Source organism: Astyanax mexicanus, chromosome 17 (assembly GCF_023375975.1).
Source record: "Astyanax mexicanus isolate ESR-SI-001 chromosome 17, AstMex3_surface, whole genome shotgun sequence".
Classification (NCBI taxonomy): Eukaryota; Metazoa; Chordata; class Actinopteri; order Characiformes; family Acestrorhamphidae; genus Astyanax; species Astyanax mexicanus.
Genome location: NC_064424.1, coordinates 9,767,866 through 9,784,158, shown reverse-complemented (window position 1 = coordinate 9,784,158; position 16,293 = coordinate 9,767,866). Strand labels below are relative to the sequence as shown.

At 39.9% G+C, this 16,293-nt stretch overlaps 2 protein-coding genes across 3 annotated transcripts; both read left to right on the top strand.

Annotated features, from left to right (window-relative positions):
- Nucleotides 1-1,236: 1,236 nt before the first annotated feature.
- On the top strand, nt 1,237-6,476 carry npas4b (neuronal PAS domain protein 4b). Of its 2 annotated transcripts, XM_022676063.2 has the most exons (8): nt 1,237-1,972; nt 2,535-2,698; nt 2,856-2,958; nt 3,051-3,339; nt 3,472-3,581; nt 3,710-3,845; nt 4,093-5,717; nt 5,847-6,476. In XM_022676063.2, exons 1-8 carry the CDS (start codon nt 1,798-1,800, stop codon nt 5,870-5,872), a joined length of 2,628 nt encoding a protein of 875 aa, XP_022531784.2. In that variant the 5' UTR covers nt 1,237-1,797; the 3' UTR covers nt 5,873-6,476. The 2 variants fall into 2 exon arrangements, with proteins under 2 accessions (XP_022531784.2, XP_022531783.2); XM_022676062.2 differs by lacking the exon at nt 5,847-6,476 and having other exon boundaries at nt 4,093-5,826.
- Nucleotides 6,477-11,143: 4,667 nt separating this feature from the next.
- mrps12 (mitochondrial ribosomal protein S12) lies at nt 11,144-15,096 on the top strand. The gene is made up of 3 exons (XM_022676061.2): nt 11,144-11,279; nt 11,436-11,492; nt 14,502-15,096. Exons 2-3 carry the CDS (start codon nt 11,444-11,446, stop codon nt 14,891-14,893), a joined length of 441 nt encoding a protein of 146 aa, XP_022531782.1. The 5' UTR covers nt 11,144-11,279; nt 11,436-11,443; the 3' UTR covers nt 14,894-15,096.
- Nucleotides 15,097-16,293: the final 1,197 nt, after the last annotated feature.

The window sequence follows — 16,293 nt, the reverse complement described above, 5'->3', positions numbered from 1 at the left end:
CTTCAGATTGTCTGAGACCATCTACAATCAATTGGCTCATAGAAGACCCCACTTATGAGTAACCCCACTCATGACCCTCTTCATTCAGAATCGGCTGCTATTTTAAGAGTCCAAATTGATGGATGTCTAGTTAATAATTCACATGGCTTGTGTTTGATGACAGACTAAATTCCCTCACCTGTTAGATCACCATTACCCATCTGTAAAAGGCAGCAATAGAAGTATTTTAACCCCAGGGTTGCCTTTCTGCCAATCGCTTTACACAGAGCTTGTATACAAAACTTTTATCATATGGTGGCAGATTTTTAAGCTTTATCGTGATTCTTCCTGTTCATGCTGAGCTGGAAAGTGAATGCAGCAGGATTCAGTCGATCATGGCGTGTGTGGGGGAACACAGTCGTGGGGGAAAATGACTTGTTTGCCTTCTCGTCATGCTTTATTGTTTATTTTCTTTCAGTGTGTGTGTGTGTGTGTGTGTGTGTGTTTATGTGGTGGAACTGGTGGGTAGACAGTGTGGATGTAACGTCGTGAGATACCAGCCTCCTACCAGCACCACTACCTGCAGGCTAAGCTCAGCGCCAACTGCAGCAGCACCACACAGAACTCTATACAGAGGAGAGGTGATATAATCCATAAACAAACACAGATAGATAGATAGATAGATAGATAGATAGATAGATAGATAGATAGATAGATAGATAGATAGATAGATAGATAGATAGATAGATAGATAGATAGATAGATAGATAGATAGAAAATAGTAACTAAATGAAGACATATGTAGATTGTTCACACAGACAGACTGCCTAATAGATAGATAGATAGACAGACAGACAAATAGATATCAATGAATAAACCAAGAAAGAAAGAAAGTAAGAAAAAAGAAAGAAAGAAAGAAATTATATATATACATTGATTAATATAATGATAGAACAAATACATTAATTAAATAAAACCAGACAAATGTTGATTGTACAGACAGACAGACAGACAGACACAGAAAGACAGAAATATAGATAGACAAATAGACAGAGAGGCAGATAGAAATTAAATAGAAAGAAAGAAACAAAGAAAGAAACAAAGAAACAAAGAAAGAAAGAAAGAAAGAAAGAAAGAAAAAGGAAGGAAAGAAAAGACAAAGATACATACATAACAAATATAGAACAAAATCAATGATTAAATAATCAGATTCGACAGACAGACAGACATATACATAGATAGATAGATAGATAGATAGATAGATAGATAGATAGATAGATAGATAGATAGATAGACAGATAGATAGATAGATAGATAGATAGATAGATAGATAGATAGATAGATAGATAGATAGATAGATAGATAGATAGATAGATAGATAGATCAGTGCAGATTTACTGCAGCTGTCTGACAAAAAATGAAGCCTCTTATGGCTCTCGTGGTCCACCACCACCACCACCACCACCATCATCATCATCATCATGTTCGTCTTCACTTTCATCACCGCGGAGTAGAGACAGCAACGCCGTGACTCTGCAGCAGGACACGCCCCCTAATCGACATCTCTCTCTATATAAAGACCTGAGCTCAACATTCCCACCAGAACCCGCAGAACCTGTAGAGCTGAGCTGTAAACAGAGTTATAGAGTTATATAGAGGAGAAATGATTCTTCACTAAACTTCTCCTCTCAACGCCCCAATGGTCAAACATCACTCAGCAGCAGAGACATCCAGCTTCTGAAGTCTCGCGCGCGTTATCTGTTGCTCATCACCAACATCACCAGCTGCTGAGGCCACCTGCAGGCTCGAGAGGAGAAGATGTACCGCTCCACCAAAGGAGCGTCTAAAGCGCGGAGGGATCAGATCAACGCCGAGATCCGCAACCTGAAGGAGCTGCTGCCCATCTCGGACTCGGACAAGTCCCGCCTGTCCTACCTGCACATCATGTCCCTCGCCTGCATGTACACCAGGAAGTCCGTCTTCTTCTCTGAAGGTAGGAACTTGGCTTGAATTGGATTTCTAAACCGTCTTTTGTGACAGTTATGACGAGAGTGAGGAGCTTCTGCCGGGAGATGATCAAAAGCTGAAGGCGTGTAAAGTAGCGAATCGCTGTCCACGGTGCTGATTGTGTTAAACGCTCTTGGTAAAATAGTTTTAGAACAAAAACGGGTTCAAAAGTGAGCCCTGATAGCTGCTTCTGTTGGTTTAGGATGTGGCTGCTAACTTTTTTTTCAACAGAATGTATGTTGCCTAACGTATGAGAAAGATACACAATATAAGTTGAAGTGTATCATTCTGTCTTTGACTTTGAATCAAGATTTAAATCCATGTTTCCATGTTTGTTTTGCATTAATTTGTCACTTAAATATAAGCAATTACAAATTCCAGGACTGGACATTGGATTCCAGATCCCTGATTTGATGAACTGTGCTGTAGACACTCTGTAGATTATTTCCTAATAAATGTTCAACACTATCTTTTGGTGTTTTGAAGTTTTGAGTGCTCGAGTTAACAAAATTCACATCAATTACACACTTTTTCATCTCTATCTTCAGATCCAAGCGAGGCATCTCATCATGAAGGAAGTGGAACGTTGCTTTCTATGCCTGAGATCTCTGAGCTTGTGCACACCTTACCAGGCTTTCTCGTGGTGCTAACAAGTGAAGGCAAACTCCTGTACCTCTCAGACAACGTCGCAGAGCACTTGGGCCACTCTATGGTGAGAGAAACATTTGTACACTTAAGATTTGTCCAGAACTTTTATTTAATTACCTTTAACAATATTTTTTATTATAAATTGTTATTCACTTTGTCGTAAAAGAATCTTAATAGTCAATGAGTGTTAAACCGTGAATCTTTTTGGAATGTTACTACAGGTGGATCTGGTTGCTCAGAGTGACAGCGTCTACGACATTATAGATCCCACTGACCACTTCACCATGAGGAGCAATCTTGTGCCAGTTACCACACCTGAGACAGGTAACAATAAGCTTTGTCGATTCACTTTGATTATCTTTAAATTCTTGGTAATAAAGGACATGGATTAATTTGCATCCAATTTCTTTCCCCAGAGCGTCTCTTTCGCTGTCGCTTCAACACTTCGAAGTTTGTGAGGAGGCAGGGCTCTGGGAACAAAGTGACTCTGGTGCGAGCCCGCTGTGTGCCGTCACCTTTCCACGCATCCTCCTACTGGATGTCCAACCCGGTGTGGGTGTGTTTCTGCTCACCTCTAGAGCAGGCACCACAATCTTCAACCACCAGGAACCCTCTCCCCACCCCACCTGCAGAACAAGCCTTTCTGCTTGCCTGCTTCCAGTCTCAGCACAGCCGGGACATGAGGGTAGAGGCGGCTCAGGATTGGTGAGAGAATTCATTAGTAGCCTGATTTAGTCTTAGAAAAAAAGGATAACTAAGGATAAATAAAAGGAATTGAAAAATATGGGAAAAACTGGAAAGAAATGTTTGTCTTGGCTTTCTCTTTTTTCCCTGCAGTGTGAGTGTGTACCTGGGTTACGATGTGGACACACTGCGCTCTCGCTCCTGGTATAGCCTGGTGCATCCTCGTGATCTATCTCACGCCTCTGCACAGCACTGCACCCTGCGTAAGTTATATATAGTATAGTTCAATATACAGTAGCAGTAGCCAACACAGACAAACTTAAGAAATTAAATTTGGTAGAAGATAAAAATGCTCAAGAACATATCATCATTTAATTATTTTTCTCTACAGTGCGTGAAGGAGGGGAAAGGCAGGTGGAGATGGTGGTTCAAGTGGAGGCAGCTGACCACTCTTGGGTGTGGCTTTACATGGTTCTTCAGCTCCAGAATGGAGAACATCCTATCGCCTGCCAGAACTATGTCATTAGGTACTATTATTTAAGCTCTCTTCATCTAGACTATATTTCTGTAAAAACAAAAGTTTTCAAAAACAATCTTTAAAGAACCTCTTCTAAATGTCACATAGTACCCATCATTTTAAAGCAGGTTTTCCACAACCAAGAATCTTTTTTAAGCTATTAAATTTAATAGTTAAGTCTATATGCTGATTAATTTAATACTGAGTAATTGAATGTACACACTAACGCATCATACCTCTCTTCTTTCCTCCCTCAGTGAATCTGAAGCATGGTCAGTGCGTCAGCAGCTCTGCTCTGAGCAGAACCAGTTGTCCCTCCTGTACCAGGAGGGTATGGTTCAGCAGTGCTCAGAGCCATCCTTGTCAAGTCCAGAGCAAGTATTCACTCCCAGCAGCAGCGGCCTGTCCACCCAGTCCTTCGACTTCAGCTTCGCTGCCTCTGGTCGCAGTTCCTCAGAGGAACTGCCCAGTGGCACCGCCAGCCTGCCAATGGGCTCTGCACCCTGCCCTACCTTCCCTCTGGAAGATGACAGCTTCTCCCAACAGCTTGAAAGACACCAAATGTGGTTACCTGACACCACAAAGTTCTCCACAACACCCAGCGCAACTGTCCCTCCCTCTCAACCACAGAGTCACATGTCTAGTTTGGCAGGTCTTTCACACACAGTAGGTAATAGTCAGGCTCCTGTTCCTCCTGTGCATCCTCCCCACATTCATAACCTGCCCAAACGAGCCAGCATGGGGGAGCTGGTTTGCACTCCCCCATACACTCCAAGATTTGGAGGAGGTCGATTCATGTTTGGCGAGGAACTCTTTAAACCAGACTCCACTGCCAGTGCAGTGATGAGTTCCTCAAGTCAAATAACCCAAACCATGCAGTCAGCAAGTCACCCAGCATCCCTCTCAACAGGCACTGGTCTGGCACTCTCTGTACAGCACTGCCGTAGGCGTCTCTATGAGAAACAACCTCTCACCCCAGACAGTCCAGACACTGACAAGTGCATCCTCATGGCATTGCCAGAGATAAGAGGGCCACTCTACGTAGATCTTCCACATGCAGTCCATCACGGTCCCCCCGAGGGCCTCCTAACCCCAGAAGCTTCTCCCACTGAACACCCCTGTCAGGCTTTCTTCAACCAGACAATTGACAATGAACAAGAGCAACTAGAAATCTCCCTCTTGGCTCAGTATCTCAGTTCCGTAGCAGAGGGTTTCTGTCAAGACTGCCCACCTGCAACACGCACCCCATCCCCTGTACTTCCCCAACAGCCCTTACTCACTCAGAACCACATAGAGGTAGCATCGTCATCTTCTTGCATAAAAACGCCACCCACCATGTGCTGGAGGGACACTCACTCACCACAAGTTCAAGACAAATCCTCTTTATTTGAAGAAAGACTTCTACCTGTTGTCCCATCCTCCTCCACCTCTTCCACCTCTTCTCCCAATCCCTCCTCTCCTCCTGCTCATCCTCCTCCTGCCCCAGTGAGCATCTGCTCTCCTGGACATCCACAGGAGGAGGCTTTAGTTGGTGTGCACCACCTCTGTAGCGTCCAGTTGACGCACCGTAACAGCGTAACCGGGGGCAGGCTGTTGGAGCCAGAGTTGACCAACGAGGGAGAGGCTTTCACCGAGAGTGAGATGGACATGGAGCTTCTGCCTCCAGAGTTAACCGCCGCTGTCTCAGCCTCTCCAGAGTCAACCACTGGCCCGGCACTTCCTGACTTCACCCCTGGCCTAGCCTGTGCCCAGTCCCTCCTGGAGGAGCTGGTCAACATGGAACCTGTGTTCGAGGCAACCGCCCCGATTACTCCTGCCCTGAGGCAACAACCTGAGTTGTATCAACTCCCTCTTCAGGAGTCGCCACAGCATTTCTATCAAGGTGAGAATCATAGAATTGTGAGCTCCTGATTGGCCTCTATTTTTTGTCAATGAGTCATTTTCACTTATTTCCAATTTTCCAATGTTCTAATCTAATCTCTTCTAATCTTCTTGTCTTTTTCTCTTTCAGATGGAACCGGTGATCACATGTTCTGAAATAAGTCTGTGACTTAATTGAAAAAAGTATGGCATATTGTCAACCTTTTCACTTTACTTCTTCTCTGATTATATGAATTGTGCTTATTATGAAAAATGTGAAAAACATAACTAGAAAAGTGAATTTTATGTTTTTACTTCTTCAACCTATTCAATGAATGTCACATGAGCACTTGTATGGGCTGTCATAATGGACTGTCATTTTGGGGAAAAAGAACAAAAAAACATTATACTTAAGAGTATTCCTGTTATGGCAATTTTACAAAGTGCCACTTTTGTATTCACTTATAGTGAAGATTGTGTTTTACACACGATGAAGGTTATTCTGAAGATGGATGAAACACATTTGTATTGGTTCTATTGCACCTTGTGTTTTCAAACATCAATGTAGAGTTGTCTACAGTACAAGTAGAGGATTGATTCCTGCACTCTCTATATACATATATTTAAATATATATTCATTCACATTGTTTACGAAAAAATGTGTGTCTGTGCAATGCTACTACAAAAGCCATGAACAAATATTTCTATTCTTCTATTTTAAAAAAAGAATTATATATGATGAGTATATAATATTAAATGATAATAAAATGATTATGTTTAATACCTTGTGTGGTCTCACTTTGCTTTCGGCTGTTGCTTGTTTATATGAAAATTATGTACAGGACAGTCCATTATAAATGCATCATTATCACAACAAGGGCCATCAGGGTCTTTGCGTTTGTTACTGCCCCCCCACAGCAAGAGTATTGTACTTTATACTTCCTCCCTTTTCATTCAGCGCCTTTTTAGTGTGTCTCCATGGTTTCTCTGCTGACTGACGCAGATGATGAGGGCGCAAGCTATTTTTCCTGACGCATGCTCTTGACTCAGAGGCATGGTGGAGACAATCAGCTTCCCACTCCTACACACACTCACGCACACACACACACACACACACACACACACGGACACAGAAGCAGAGTGAACATTCACTCAGCCTACACTCACTCATTATATCAGGTACTGCATGATAATACCCTATAAGGCCCTTCCTGCCTCCTACCCTCACAGTTTTCCTCTGCAGTTAGCCTGCGCTGTGCCTCCAACCAACTGTGGCAGTTTTCGCCGCTGTTGCTGAGGGACGTCAGATCCTTCACAATTAGCCTCCACCACAGAACTCGCTTCCGGTCAAGTAGATCTACAGCTTCTTCCGAAGCTCTTACTTATGGTTTTGTGTGCTTATTAAATACACTATTTCCTGAGCATCACATCAGAGAAAAACTAAATTCTGATTGGTTAGAGCACTGGGTTATTACTATTGCTGTCAGGGTTATGGGGTTTGATACCCGGGTTCGATATACTTGAGCAAGGCTCTTAAACCTTTACTGACCTCTGTGAACCAAAGCGATGGTTACTCACTTCTCTCTCAGACAGAGTGACTGTTTTTTAGCAAAACAATCCATCCACAGTGGAACAACTGAAAGTGCACTGCGACTAATGATTATCTTGGTTGTCGACTAATTTATTATAATTTCTAACAGACTATTATAGTTAATTTTAGACTAGATAAGTTGACTAGTTAATTAGTCAATGATTATTTCTGCCATGCCCTCTATGGGTACAGCTTCTGTTTTTATATCACTTCAAAATGATAGAAACAGCTAAATAAGCCAATTAAATACCCAGAAAACATTTAAATGTGAAATGTTTTGATTCTTAGTGAGTAAATATGTAATCTGTTGTGTCTGTCCATACTGATTACCAAGCTGAGGGTAAATAGAGCAGCCATCCCCCATCCCCCAGTGTGTTATACGATTAATCAACACTGAAATTTGGAGTCAACACATTTTTAGAATCAACATTCTCGATTATGTTAACTAATTTTTGCATCCCTAATCATTTCCAGTTAATTTTTTCTCAGAGTCCAACACAGAAATACATAGCAAATACACAAAAAAATAAATCTTCACACTTGACACTTGACAATAAATCCTTCTACTAAAATCCACTTTTTGGAGTTTATTTTTTGTCAAATACGAATGGTTCTCTTTGAGTTATATATGCATGCTGAACATTAAACTGTTTCTCAACCCCCATTGTTTGCAGTAGGTAGTAAAAGAAAATACTTGGAAAAATGAGTTGATCAGGAAAAGCTGAGTTCATGGCCTCGCTTACCCTGGCTCTGTTTAAAAAAAGAGCTGAAGCCGAGCTGGAGCAGAGCTGACACTCTAAGATGAAGAGCTTACAGCTCTGTTTACACCAGCTAGTAAGCATTAGCTATCTTGTGTATATAACTATAATTTTAAATCGGATCTCCGATGAATTCTGCGTTTTAAAGAGACCTTAAATCAGGGGTGTCCAAACTTTTTTTGTTGGGGCCAGAAGGAGAAATATATTTGAAGTCACGGGCCAGAGACAAATAATGAAATATGCCACTTTAAATAATACTTTTTTAAAATCCTTAATTCCGGCAACTTTTAGACTCTTTGCCCCGTTTTTCTGCGCTAGAAATGCGCACTCTCTCCGCTTTTAGACTCTTTTGCCCGTTTTTCTGCGCTAGAAATGCGCACCCTCTCCGCTTTTAGACTCTTTTGCCCGTTTTTCTGCGCTAGAAATGCGCACCCTCTCCGCTTTTAGACTCTTTGTCCCATTTTTCTGCTCTAGAAATGCGCACCCTGTCCGCTTTTAGAGTTTTTTGCCCTGTTTTTCTGCGCTAGGAATGTGCATCCTCTCCGAATCTTTGGCCCGTTTCTGACAACTAGCGTTCAAACTTTGAATCTCACATTATAAAAACCTGCTTAACAGCGGGCCAACTTTCATTCTATTTCTAAAATACCTTGCGGGCCGCTCCAAAAAAGGAAACGGGCCGCAAATGGCCTGCGGGTCGTAGTTTGGACACCCCTGCCTTAAATATACACTAGGGAAGCAGATAGCTGCTCGCCTCGCTGAGAGTCGGGTATTAAGCAAAATTTAAACTTTACCTAGCACTCATTGCTATATCATTATAACTAAGACTGTATCTTAGAAAACAAAACATCCTTTAAGTTTTACAGCTGGGGAAGGCAGGTAGGTGTTCTCTGTTGCAGTGCTGTTAACCAATCAGAGGCGATATATTTGCATGTATGAATATTCATGAGCATGAGCCCAAATCCTGTCTTTCTTCAAAGACCTCTAATTTAGTGTTCTAAAGCAGGGCTACATAGAAAAATCTGAGTACTTTCTCACAGAAAAACAGCTCACATAGCATTCATTCATACTAGAAACCACAACTAGACATTTTAAATTGAATGAATGTAATGTCAATTTACTAAGACACTTTTAGTACATAAAATAGTATTACGTGAGTTTAAAATAAGTTATACATCTGTATAATAATGCTTTTACAATTACAAAACGAGAAATATTAGATATTAAGGCTACATTCAAGAAGATTATATTGTAATGTAGATACAGTGCCCCACCCACTCTCCACCCCCACAGGTACAGGTCACCACTACGATCCACGCGCATCCAAAAATACCCCCTGTCCACTTTCCCATTGGCCACCACATCACATCCTGTGTGAATGAGCCTCATCTCGCGCGCTCCGTCTCTTCGTACTGTCCTTGTGCGCGCGGCCTTTCAGCGCTGAAGAGGATCCAAAATAGACTGATCTGAAAAGAGGAGAGTGAAAGAGAGGTGGAGAGAGAGATAGGGAGAGAAAAGAGAGAAAAAGAGAGAGAGATGGGGGACAAGGTTTTGAAGGTACATGAGGGGTTTAGGTGCTGCTCTCTGCTCTTTCTCTCTCCGCCCACTCCTCCAATCACTCCTGTGCTCTTCTTTTCATCCTCCCTTTTTCACACATCTGTGCGCGCTCATTCATTAGTCCCCTCTCTCCTTATGACTCACCCTCGCCCCCCGCGCCCATCTCGCGCTCCTCCGCTCCTTCACTCCATCCCTCCATCCATCCATCCTTCTGTTTTTAGTCCTCTGCTTGATCCTCCTCCAGCCCGGCCACAAAAACAGCCTCGCGCCCACCTCTATGGTAATGCAAACCATAAAAACTCTCTCCAATCCCCATAAACAACCTCCTACAAGAGCAGATCAACAGAAAACATAATACCAGGCTTTAATCTAAACATTTTATACATATTTATGAGATATAAAACAAATTTGCTTCTATTATGTTGTAAATCGGTCTGACATCTAGTGGTCAAAAGGATGAGCTGCACCTGTAGCAGCATGACCACGAGCACCAGCACCAGCATTAGCATCAGCACCAGCACCAGCATCAGTACCAGCATCAGTACCAGCATCAGCATCAGTACCAGCATCAGTACCAGCACCAGCACCAGTACCAGTACCAGCATCAGCATCAGTACCAGTACCAGCATGACCACGAGCACCAGCACCAGCATCAGCATCAGCACCAGAATCAGCACCAGCATCCTTACCAGCACCAGCATCAGCACCAGAATCAGCATCAGCATTAGTACCAGCACCAGCACCAGCATCAGCACCTGTAGCTCAAGTGAATCAACGTTGATATAGCAACGTTGTTTCAACATCATATTTTCAACATTTAATAAACCATAGCTCACTAAAATTAGAAAATCCTATGGTTAACAAAGTGTTACCAAGAAACTTACATCACTGTAGTAAATCTGAGTATAACGAAAGTTACCCAACACTACCAATCTGATTCAACATCTGATCTCAAAAACAGTAAAACTATTAGAACATGAACTTGATGTTAAATTAAAAAGCAGTTACTGCAAATAGAAGTAAAACACTGTTTCATTCATCCATCCAACCGTTTTTAGATATTATGTAGTGATAAAATGTAAAATGCTGATTCAAAAGGCAGAAGGTTAAGGACATTATTTTGATTCAATGGTAAAATTTCGATGTTAGCACAATAATTAACTTTACACTGTTTAACTATAATTGAAATTGTTTTCAAAGACATTTTTTAAAGATTTAGACTCTAAATATTTATATATATATTTTTTAGGTTATATTGTTGTTAAGACTGGAATTAAGAGAGCTTTTTCCTCTCTATAGTAGTCTTTGTAAGATCCATTTCCTTTTTCCCCTCCTTCACTCCTCTATCCCTTTATTTCCCTTTGACCTCCTTTAGGCCCTATATAAAGATGTTTTTACCTTTAACTTCTATTACTTTTGTAATTCACTATTGTAAGTCGCTTTAGACAAAAGCGTCTGCCAAATGTAATGTAATGTAATCTGGTGCTGCAGGTCAGCGGGTCTCCGCGCGGGGGCAGTATTGAGCTGTACTGCAGCACCGGCGTCTCTGACGTCATTTTAAACATGGCCGCCACCATGTCTGAAACATGAACGCAGAGAGAGGTCAAAATTACTGATCACTGTTTCTCCTCTGTTATTATTAAACAGACTCATTATACTCCTGCCTCCCGCTGGAACACAGGTACTGACTTTACCTTTAATTCAGTAATTCAGCAGCTCACTGTAGCTGATCCTGAGTAATACTGAGAACGCGTTTATCTGGAGTTCCTGCTCTGCAGCTCAGACATGATGTTTTAATCAGTTACAACTTATATCATTCATATTTCTGTATTTACAGTGTTCATAATGGCTTTTATTACGAATCTGAGGCCGATGCTGTCTTCAGTCTTGCAAGGTGAGTGGAGTAGTATATAATATAATAGCCTATATTTAATATCATTGAAAAGTTACTTTATTTCAGTAATTCAGTTTAAAACGTGAAACTCGTATATTATATAGATGTATTAAACACAGAGTGATCTATTTTTAAGCGATTTCTTTTATTGTTAATGATTATGGCTTACAGCCAATAAAAACCCCAAATCAGTGTTGAAAATTAGAATATTATATAAGACCAATTGGTACTTTTGGCAGTGTGGGCAGTGTGCCAAGTCCTGTTGGAAAATGAAATCTGCATCTCTATAAAAGTAAAGGAAAGCAGAGGGAAGCATGACGTGCTGTAAGATTTTCCAGGAAAACACTGCACCAGCAGATGACATGTCTCTGCAAACCATCACTGATCATCAGTAAATTTTATATTTCGTTTGTAAATCAAGGGATCAGAGTCTGGAGGAAGAGTGGAGAGACACACAGTCCAAACTGCTCGAGGTCTAGTGTGAAGTTTCTATAATCAGTAATGGTTTGGAGAGACATGTCATCTGCTGGTGTTGATCCACTGTGTTAGGGTTGGGCGGTATGACGGTATTTCGGTATACCACTGTATTTAAATATGGTGACGGTAATGTAAAATAGTGACGGTATATTAACCACGTGACGTGCCAAACCTGAACTTTGAAAAACGGACGTTTAAGACATTCTGCGCATCCACAATGAAAGAGCAGTAGGAGGGGTAAGCAGTTGGAGCTCCCTGATTGGTTATGGGGTGGGGATTCTCACTGAGGAGATCATACAGCAAAAACTCAATAAACGCTACAGGTTTCACTAATTTTCACCAAAATTATCGCCACAAATAGCCACATTTGTGCTGAAGTGACAATAAATCCCTAACAACTAACCAACCACCGAAATGATGAGATTTATCAGTTTATCCTGCAGCGTGGGGTGTTCAGTGTGAGTTACTCAAAGTTACAGCTGTTTCCTTAAATATTCCTCATCTCCTATTTCTCTACAAAACAGTTTTTTTATGTCACTCACGCTCATATTCTAATACCATACAGAATTCTGCAGTTTCCTCAGAGTTTTCTGTCATTATTTCGCAGCTAGCTCCAGCGCTGTAAACATAAGCAATTCTGCGGACCGCGAGGCGCTGCGCGCTGCACCGCGCTGCCGACATCTGAACCCCGGCTCCCCTTCGCGAGCAGAAACGGCACAACACCACCAGCTGTTAAGCTGCTGCAGTGGGTACAGCGCTTATAAATAAATGAACAAACACAAAAATTTGGGTATTCAATCTGTAATTTCAGTTCTTTTTATTTTTTTATTTTAATTACCGTTTTTATTAGTTTCAGTTAAGGGGAACTTTCACTTTCAGATTTCGTTCCTTTTCGTTAACAGTAATACTTTGTTATATGGTGATTATCAGGCCGTAGCTTTATATAAAATAAAAATAGTATTAAAAAACAGATGACTATTTCCTGGAGCCTGGACTGACCCGAGATTTTCCATTACTTTCCTCGGGCCGGGTCTCGTCCGGGCTGAGAAATAAAAATCAAAGTATCCTGCTATTTAAAAGAATGGGAAATTAATAACAATAATAATATAGTTCTGCATACTAGATTTTAGATTGTATGCCTGAACCCAAGCGTGAACGCGAGCTCATCCGCGCGTTTAAAGCTCCACAGCATTTAATAAAAACAGATTAATAGATATAAAATAGGAAAAAATAACTAACTAAACTTAGCTCAAAATGGTAAAAGAAATATAATCTAACGAATTCTAAAATAACGAAAAATAAATAATGTACACAGGTACAAAAATAAAATAATATACATAAAAAAATAAATCATCCGCGCGTTTAAGGCTCCGCAGCATTTAATAAAAACAGAAAAATATAGGTATGAAATAGGAAAATAACTAACTAAACTTAGCTCAAAATGCTAAAAGAAATATAATCTAAGGAATTCTAAAATAACAAAAAAGAAATAGTCTACACACAGGTACAAAAATAAAAGAATATTTTTACCCCCCCCCCCCCCCCCCCCCCGCCGGTAATACCGTATACCGCCATATAATCTGACGACGGTATGACGGTATGAACAACTTCAATACCGCCCAACCCTACACTGTTTTATCAAGTCTAAAGTCAGTGCAGTTTTGTTTTCCTGGAAAATCTTACAACGCTTCACGCTTCCCTCTGCTGACAACTTTTATGGAGATGCAGATTTCATTTTCCAGCAGGACTTTGCACAATTAATTGGTCATATATAATACTCAAATTTTCTGAGACACAGATTTTTGGGGTTTTCATTGGCTGCAATAATTAACAATAAAATAAATAAACACGTAAAATAGATCACTCTGTGTTTAATACATCTATATAATGAGTTTCAAGTGTTTATAAGTATTATCTCAGTTTTCTAAAAAGTTCAATTTGTTTCTTTTTTCTATTATATGTACTTTTTAAGTATTAATGTCAAAAGCTAGTACAACATTGCTTTCATTACAAAAAGAGCAAAAAAAAATCTTATAAAATTATTGATATTAAAAAGTGTTGTTAATTTTTTATCTAGTTAGCTTTTTTTAGTATTTGCACTTTTTAAATATTAATCACTTGGAATAGCTTTCTCAGCATTTTCAAAAATTTCCCCTCTGGGATCAATAAAGTATGTATGTATGTATGTATGTATGTATCTATGTATCTATGTATCTATCTATCTATCTATCTATCTATCTATCTATCTATCTATCTATCTATCTATCTATCTATCTATCATTTTTGTTTTTTAATGCTGCTTATTATGGAATTCCATAGGTGTCCCTTAATTGTTTTTATGTGTTTAATATAAACCTACAATGTATAAACAGAAATAAATAAAATATTGAATGAAGAGGTGTGTCCAAACCTTTGACTGGTGTTGTATATTGTGCGAAAAGTACATTATATAAATGTAATTAGTGTAAATTGTTCTAGTTTACTTAATACGAGGTCGATGTTAAAGACTAATGTTTTTGTTTTTTCTCTCAGCATCCCAGTCTTCATTCTCCTGGTCTGGATCTGTCTTCTCGAGCTTCTCCAGGACCATGGCCACACTCAATCAGATACACCGTCGAGGCAAACTTCCCCCACCTCCCAAAAAGATCAGCGCCACATTCAGCAATCCACAGCTGAAGGCCGTCGTCCTGAAGACTCTCATCAAGAAGCCTAAAAAGCCCAATTCAGCCAACCGCAAATGTGCACGGGTCCGCCTCTCCAACGGCAAAGAGGTGGTGGCTTTCATACCTGGTGAAGGACATAATCTTCAGGAGCATCATGTAGTGCTGGTGGAAGGGGGAAGAACCCAGGACTTGCCAGGTGTTAAAGTCAAAATAGTCAGAGGCAAATATGACTGTGCTCATGTAGTGAAGAAGAAGCAGTGAATTCTGTCATTCATGCCAACCATTTCTACATCCATGAGGGTCACCATGTCGGCTGAGATTTATTCTCAGAATTACTGTTTTTTTATGTCTGTAAAGTCTTTGTTCGTTTGAAATTGAGTTTATAATGTATGAATGCTTATGAACTGTATCACAGTGCACCAAAATAAACTGCAATGACTGTTGCAAGATCTTATGGAGGAAAACGTTTGTTTAGGGCTTTTAATTGTGTATTTAAAAAATCATTATACTACTAGGATTTGGTAGCAGCTTTCAAAATGTGACAGAACTTGTGTGTTTAGTTTAGAGTTCATGCATATCATGACCACCTTCTTGTTTCTACAAACATTTTTAAATTAGTTTTTTAGCTCAATTGAACAGATAGGAGTGCTTTGTATTTCTGTAATTATTAATATTATCCTTCTTTTACTCCATTCTTCAGTGGTCAGGACCTCACAGTATAGACCACCACCGAACAGGTATTTTTTAATTTGGGTGGTGGATTATTCTCAGCATTGCATTGACTGCGCTGGCATGGTCGGGGTGCATGAGGTGTTAGTGTGTGTTGTGCTGGCACAAGTTAACCAGACACAGCAGTGCTGCTGGAGTTTTTAAACACCCCAGTGTCACTGCATCCTGTGGGAAGACACAGCCCCTAGTTTAAATCAAAACTATTGTCAAAATAAATGTTAGGAAGTTTGTATTTCTGTTCTAAACCATTGCCCAGCTGAGGGGATTAAAAAATGTGTATCCTTTTTTTTCCATAATTGTAGACTTTGCACATTACTCAAAACTAGGGTTGGGCAATTTGGCATTAAAATAATATCACAATATTTCATGGTGTTTTTGCGATAAAGATACTCTTGGCGACAAAAAAAACAAGAATACACTGCTGCAACAAAATGGAAATTAAATTTTATTATTGCATACGATATGATATGGCACACTCCTAACTAAGATATTAAAAAATACAAGAATTTTATCAGATTTGTAAGAGAAGTCAATGATCCAGAATATTATGATACTAATAATGCATTCCAAATATCTCCATATATACAGGATTAAAGTAAAATAAATGATACTAATACTCTAGTAAATATATAATGGGAAATGAGAACTTATCTTTTGCTAAAAACAGCAAATATAATAGTACCCATGTGAGAAATAGGGGTGGGTGATATGGCACCATATTTCAGGGTATAATATTGTTCACAATATATAAACATGTTGGCAATATCATTGCGTACGATATGATATGGCACACCCTTAATCAAAACATAACTAATTTTCATTAAAAAAAATTTCTTACCCTGCCAAATAAATTGAGTAAATATTTTATCTAATTGAAAAATAGTAACTGTTGAGAGTTGAGTTTGGTAACATTTAGGTAATACACTTTTTTT

Excerpts from the sequence above, each read along its gene's own strand:
- mrps12 (XM_022676061.2), top strand. The coding sequence starts at position 11,444 with ATGGCTTTTATTACGAATCTGAGGCCGATGCTGTCTTCAGTCTTGCAA. Across the intron at positions 11,493-14,501 it reads GCTGTCTTCAGTCTTGCAAG|CATCCCAGTCTTCATTCTCC; the intron begins GTGAGTGGAGTA and ends TTTTTCTCTCAG.
- npas4b (XM_022676062.2), top strand. The coding sequence starts at position 1,798 with ATGTACCGCTCCACCAAAGGAGCGTCTAAAGCGCGGAGGGATCAGATC. Across the intron at positions 2,699-2,855 it reads AGCACTTGGGCCACTCTATG|GTGGATCTGGTTGCTCAGAG; the intron begins GTGAGAGAAACA and ends ATGTTACTACAG. Across the intron at positions 3,582-3,709 it reads TGCACAGCACTGCACCCTGC|TGCGTGAAGGAGGGGAAAGG; the intron begins GTAAGTTATATA and ends TTTTCTCTACAG.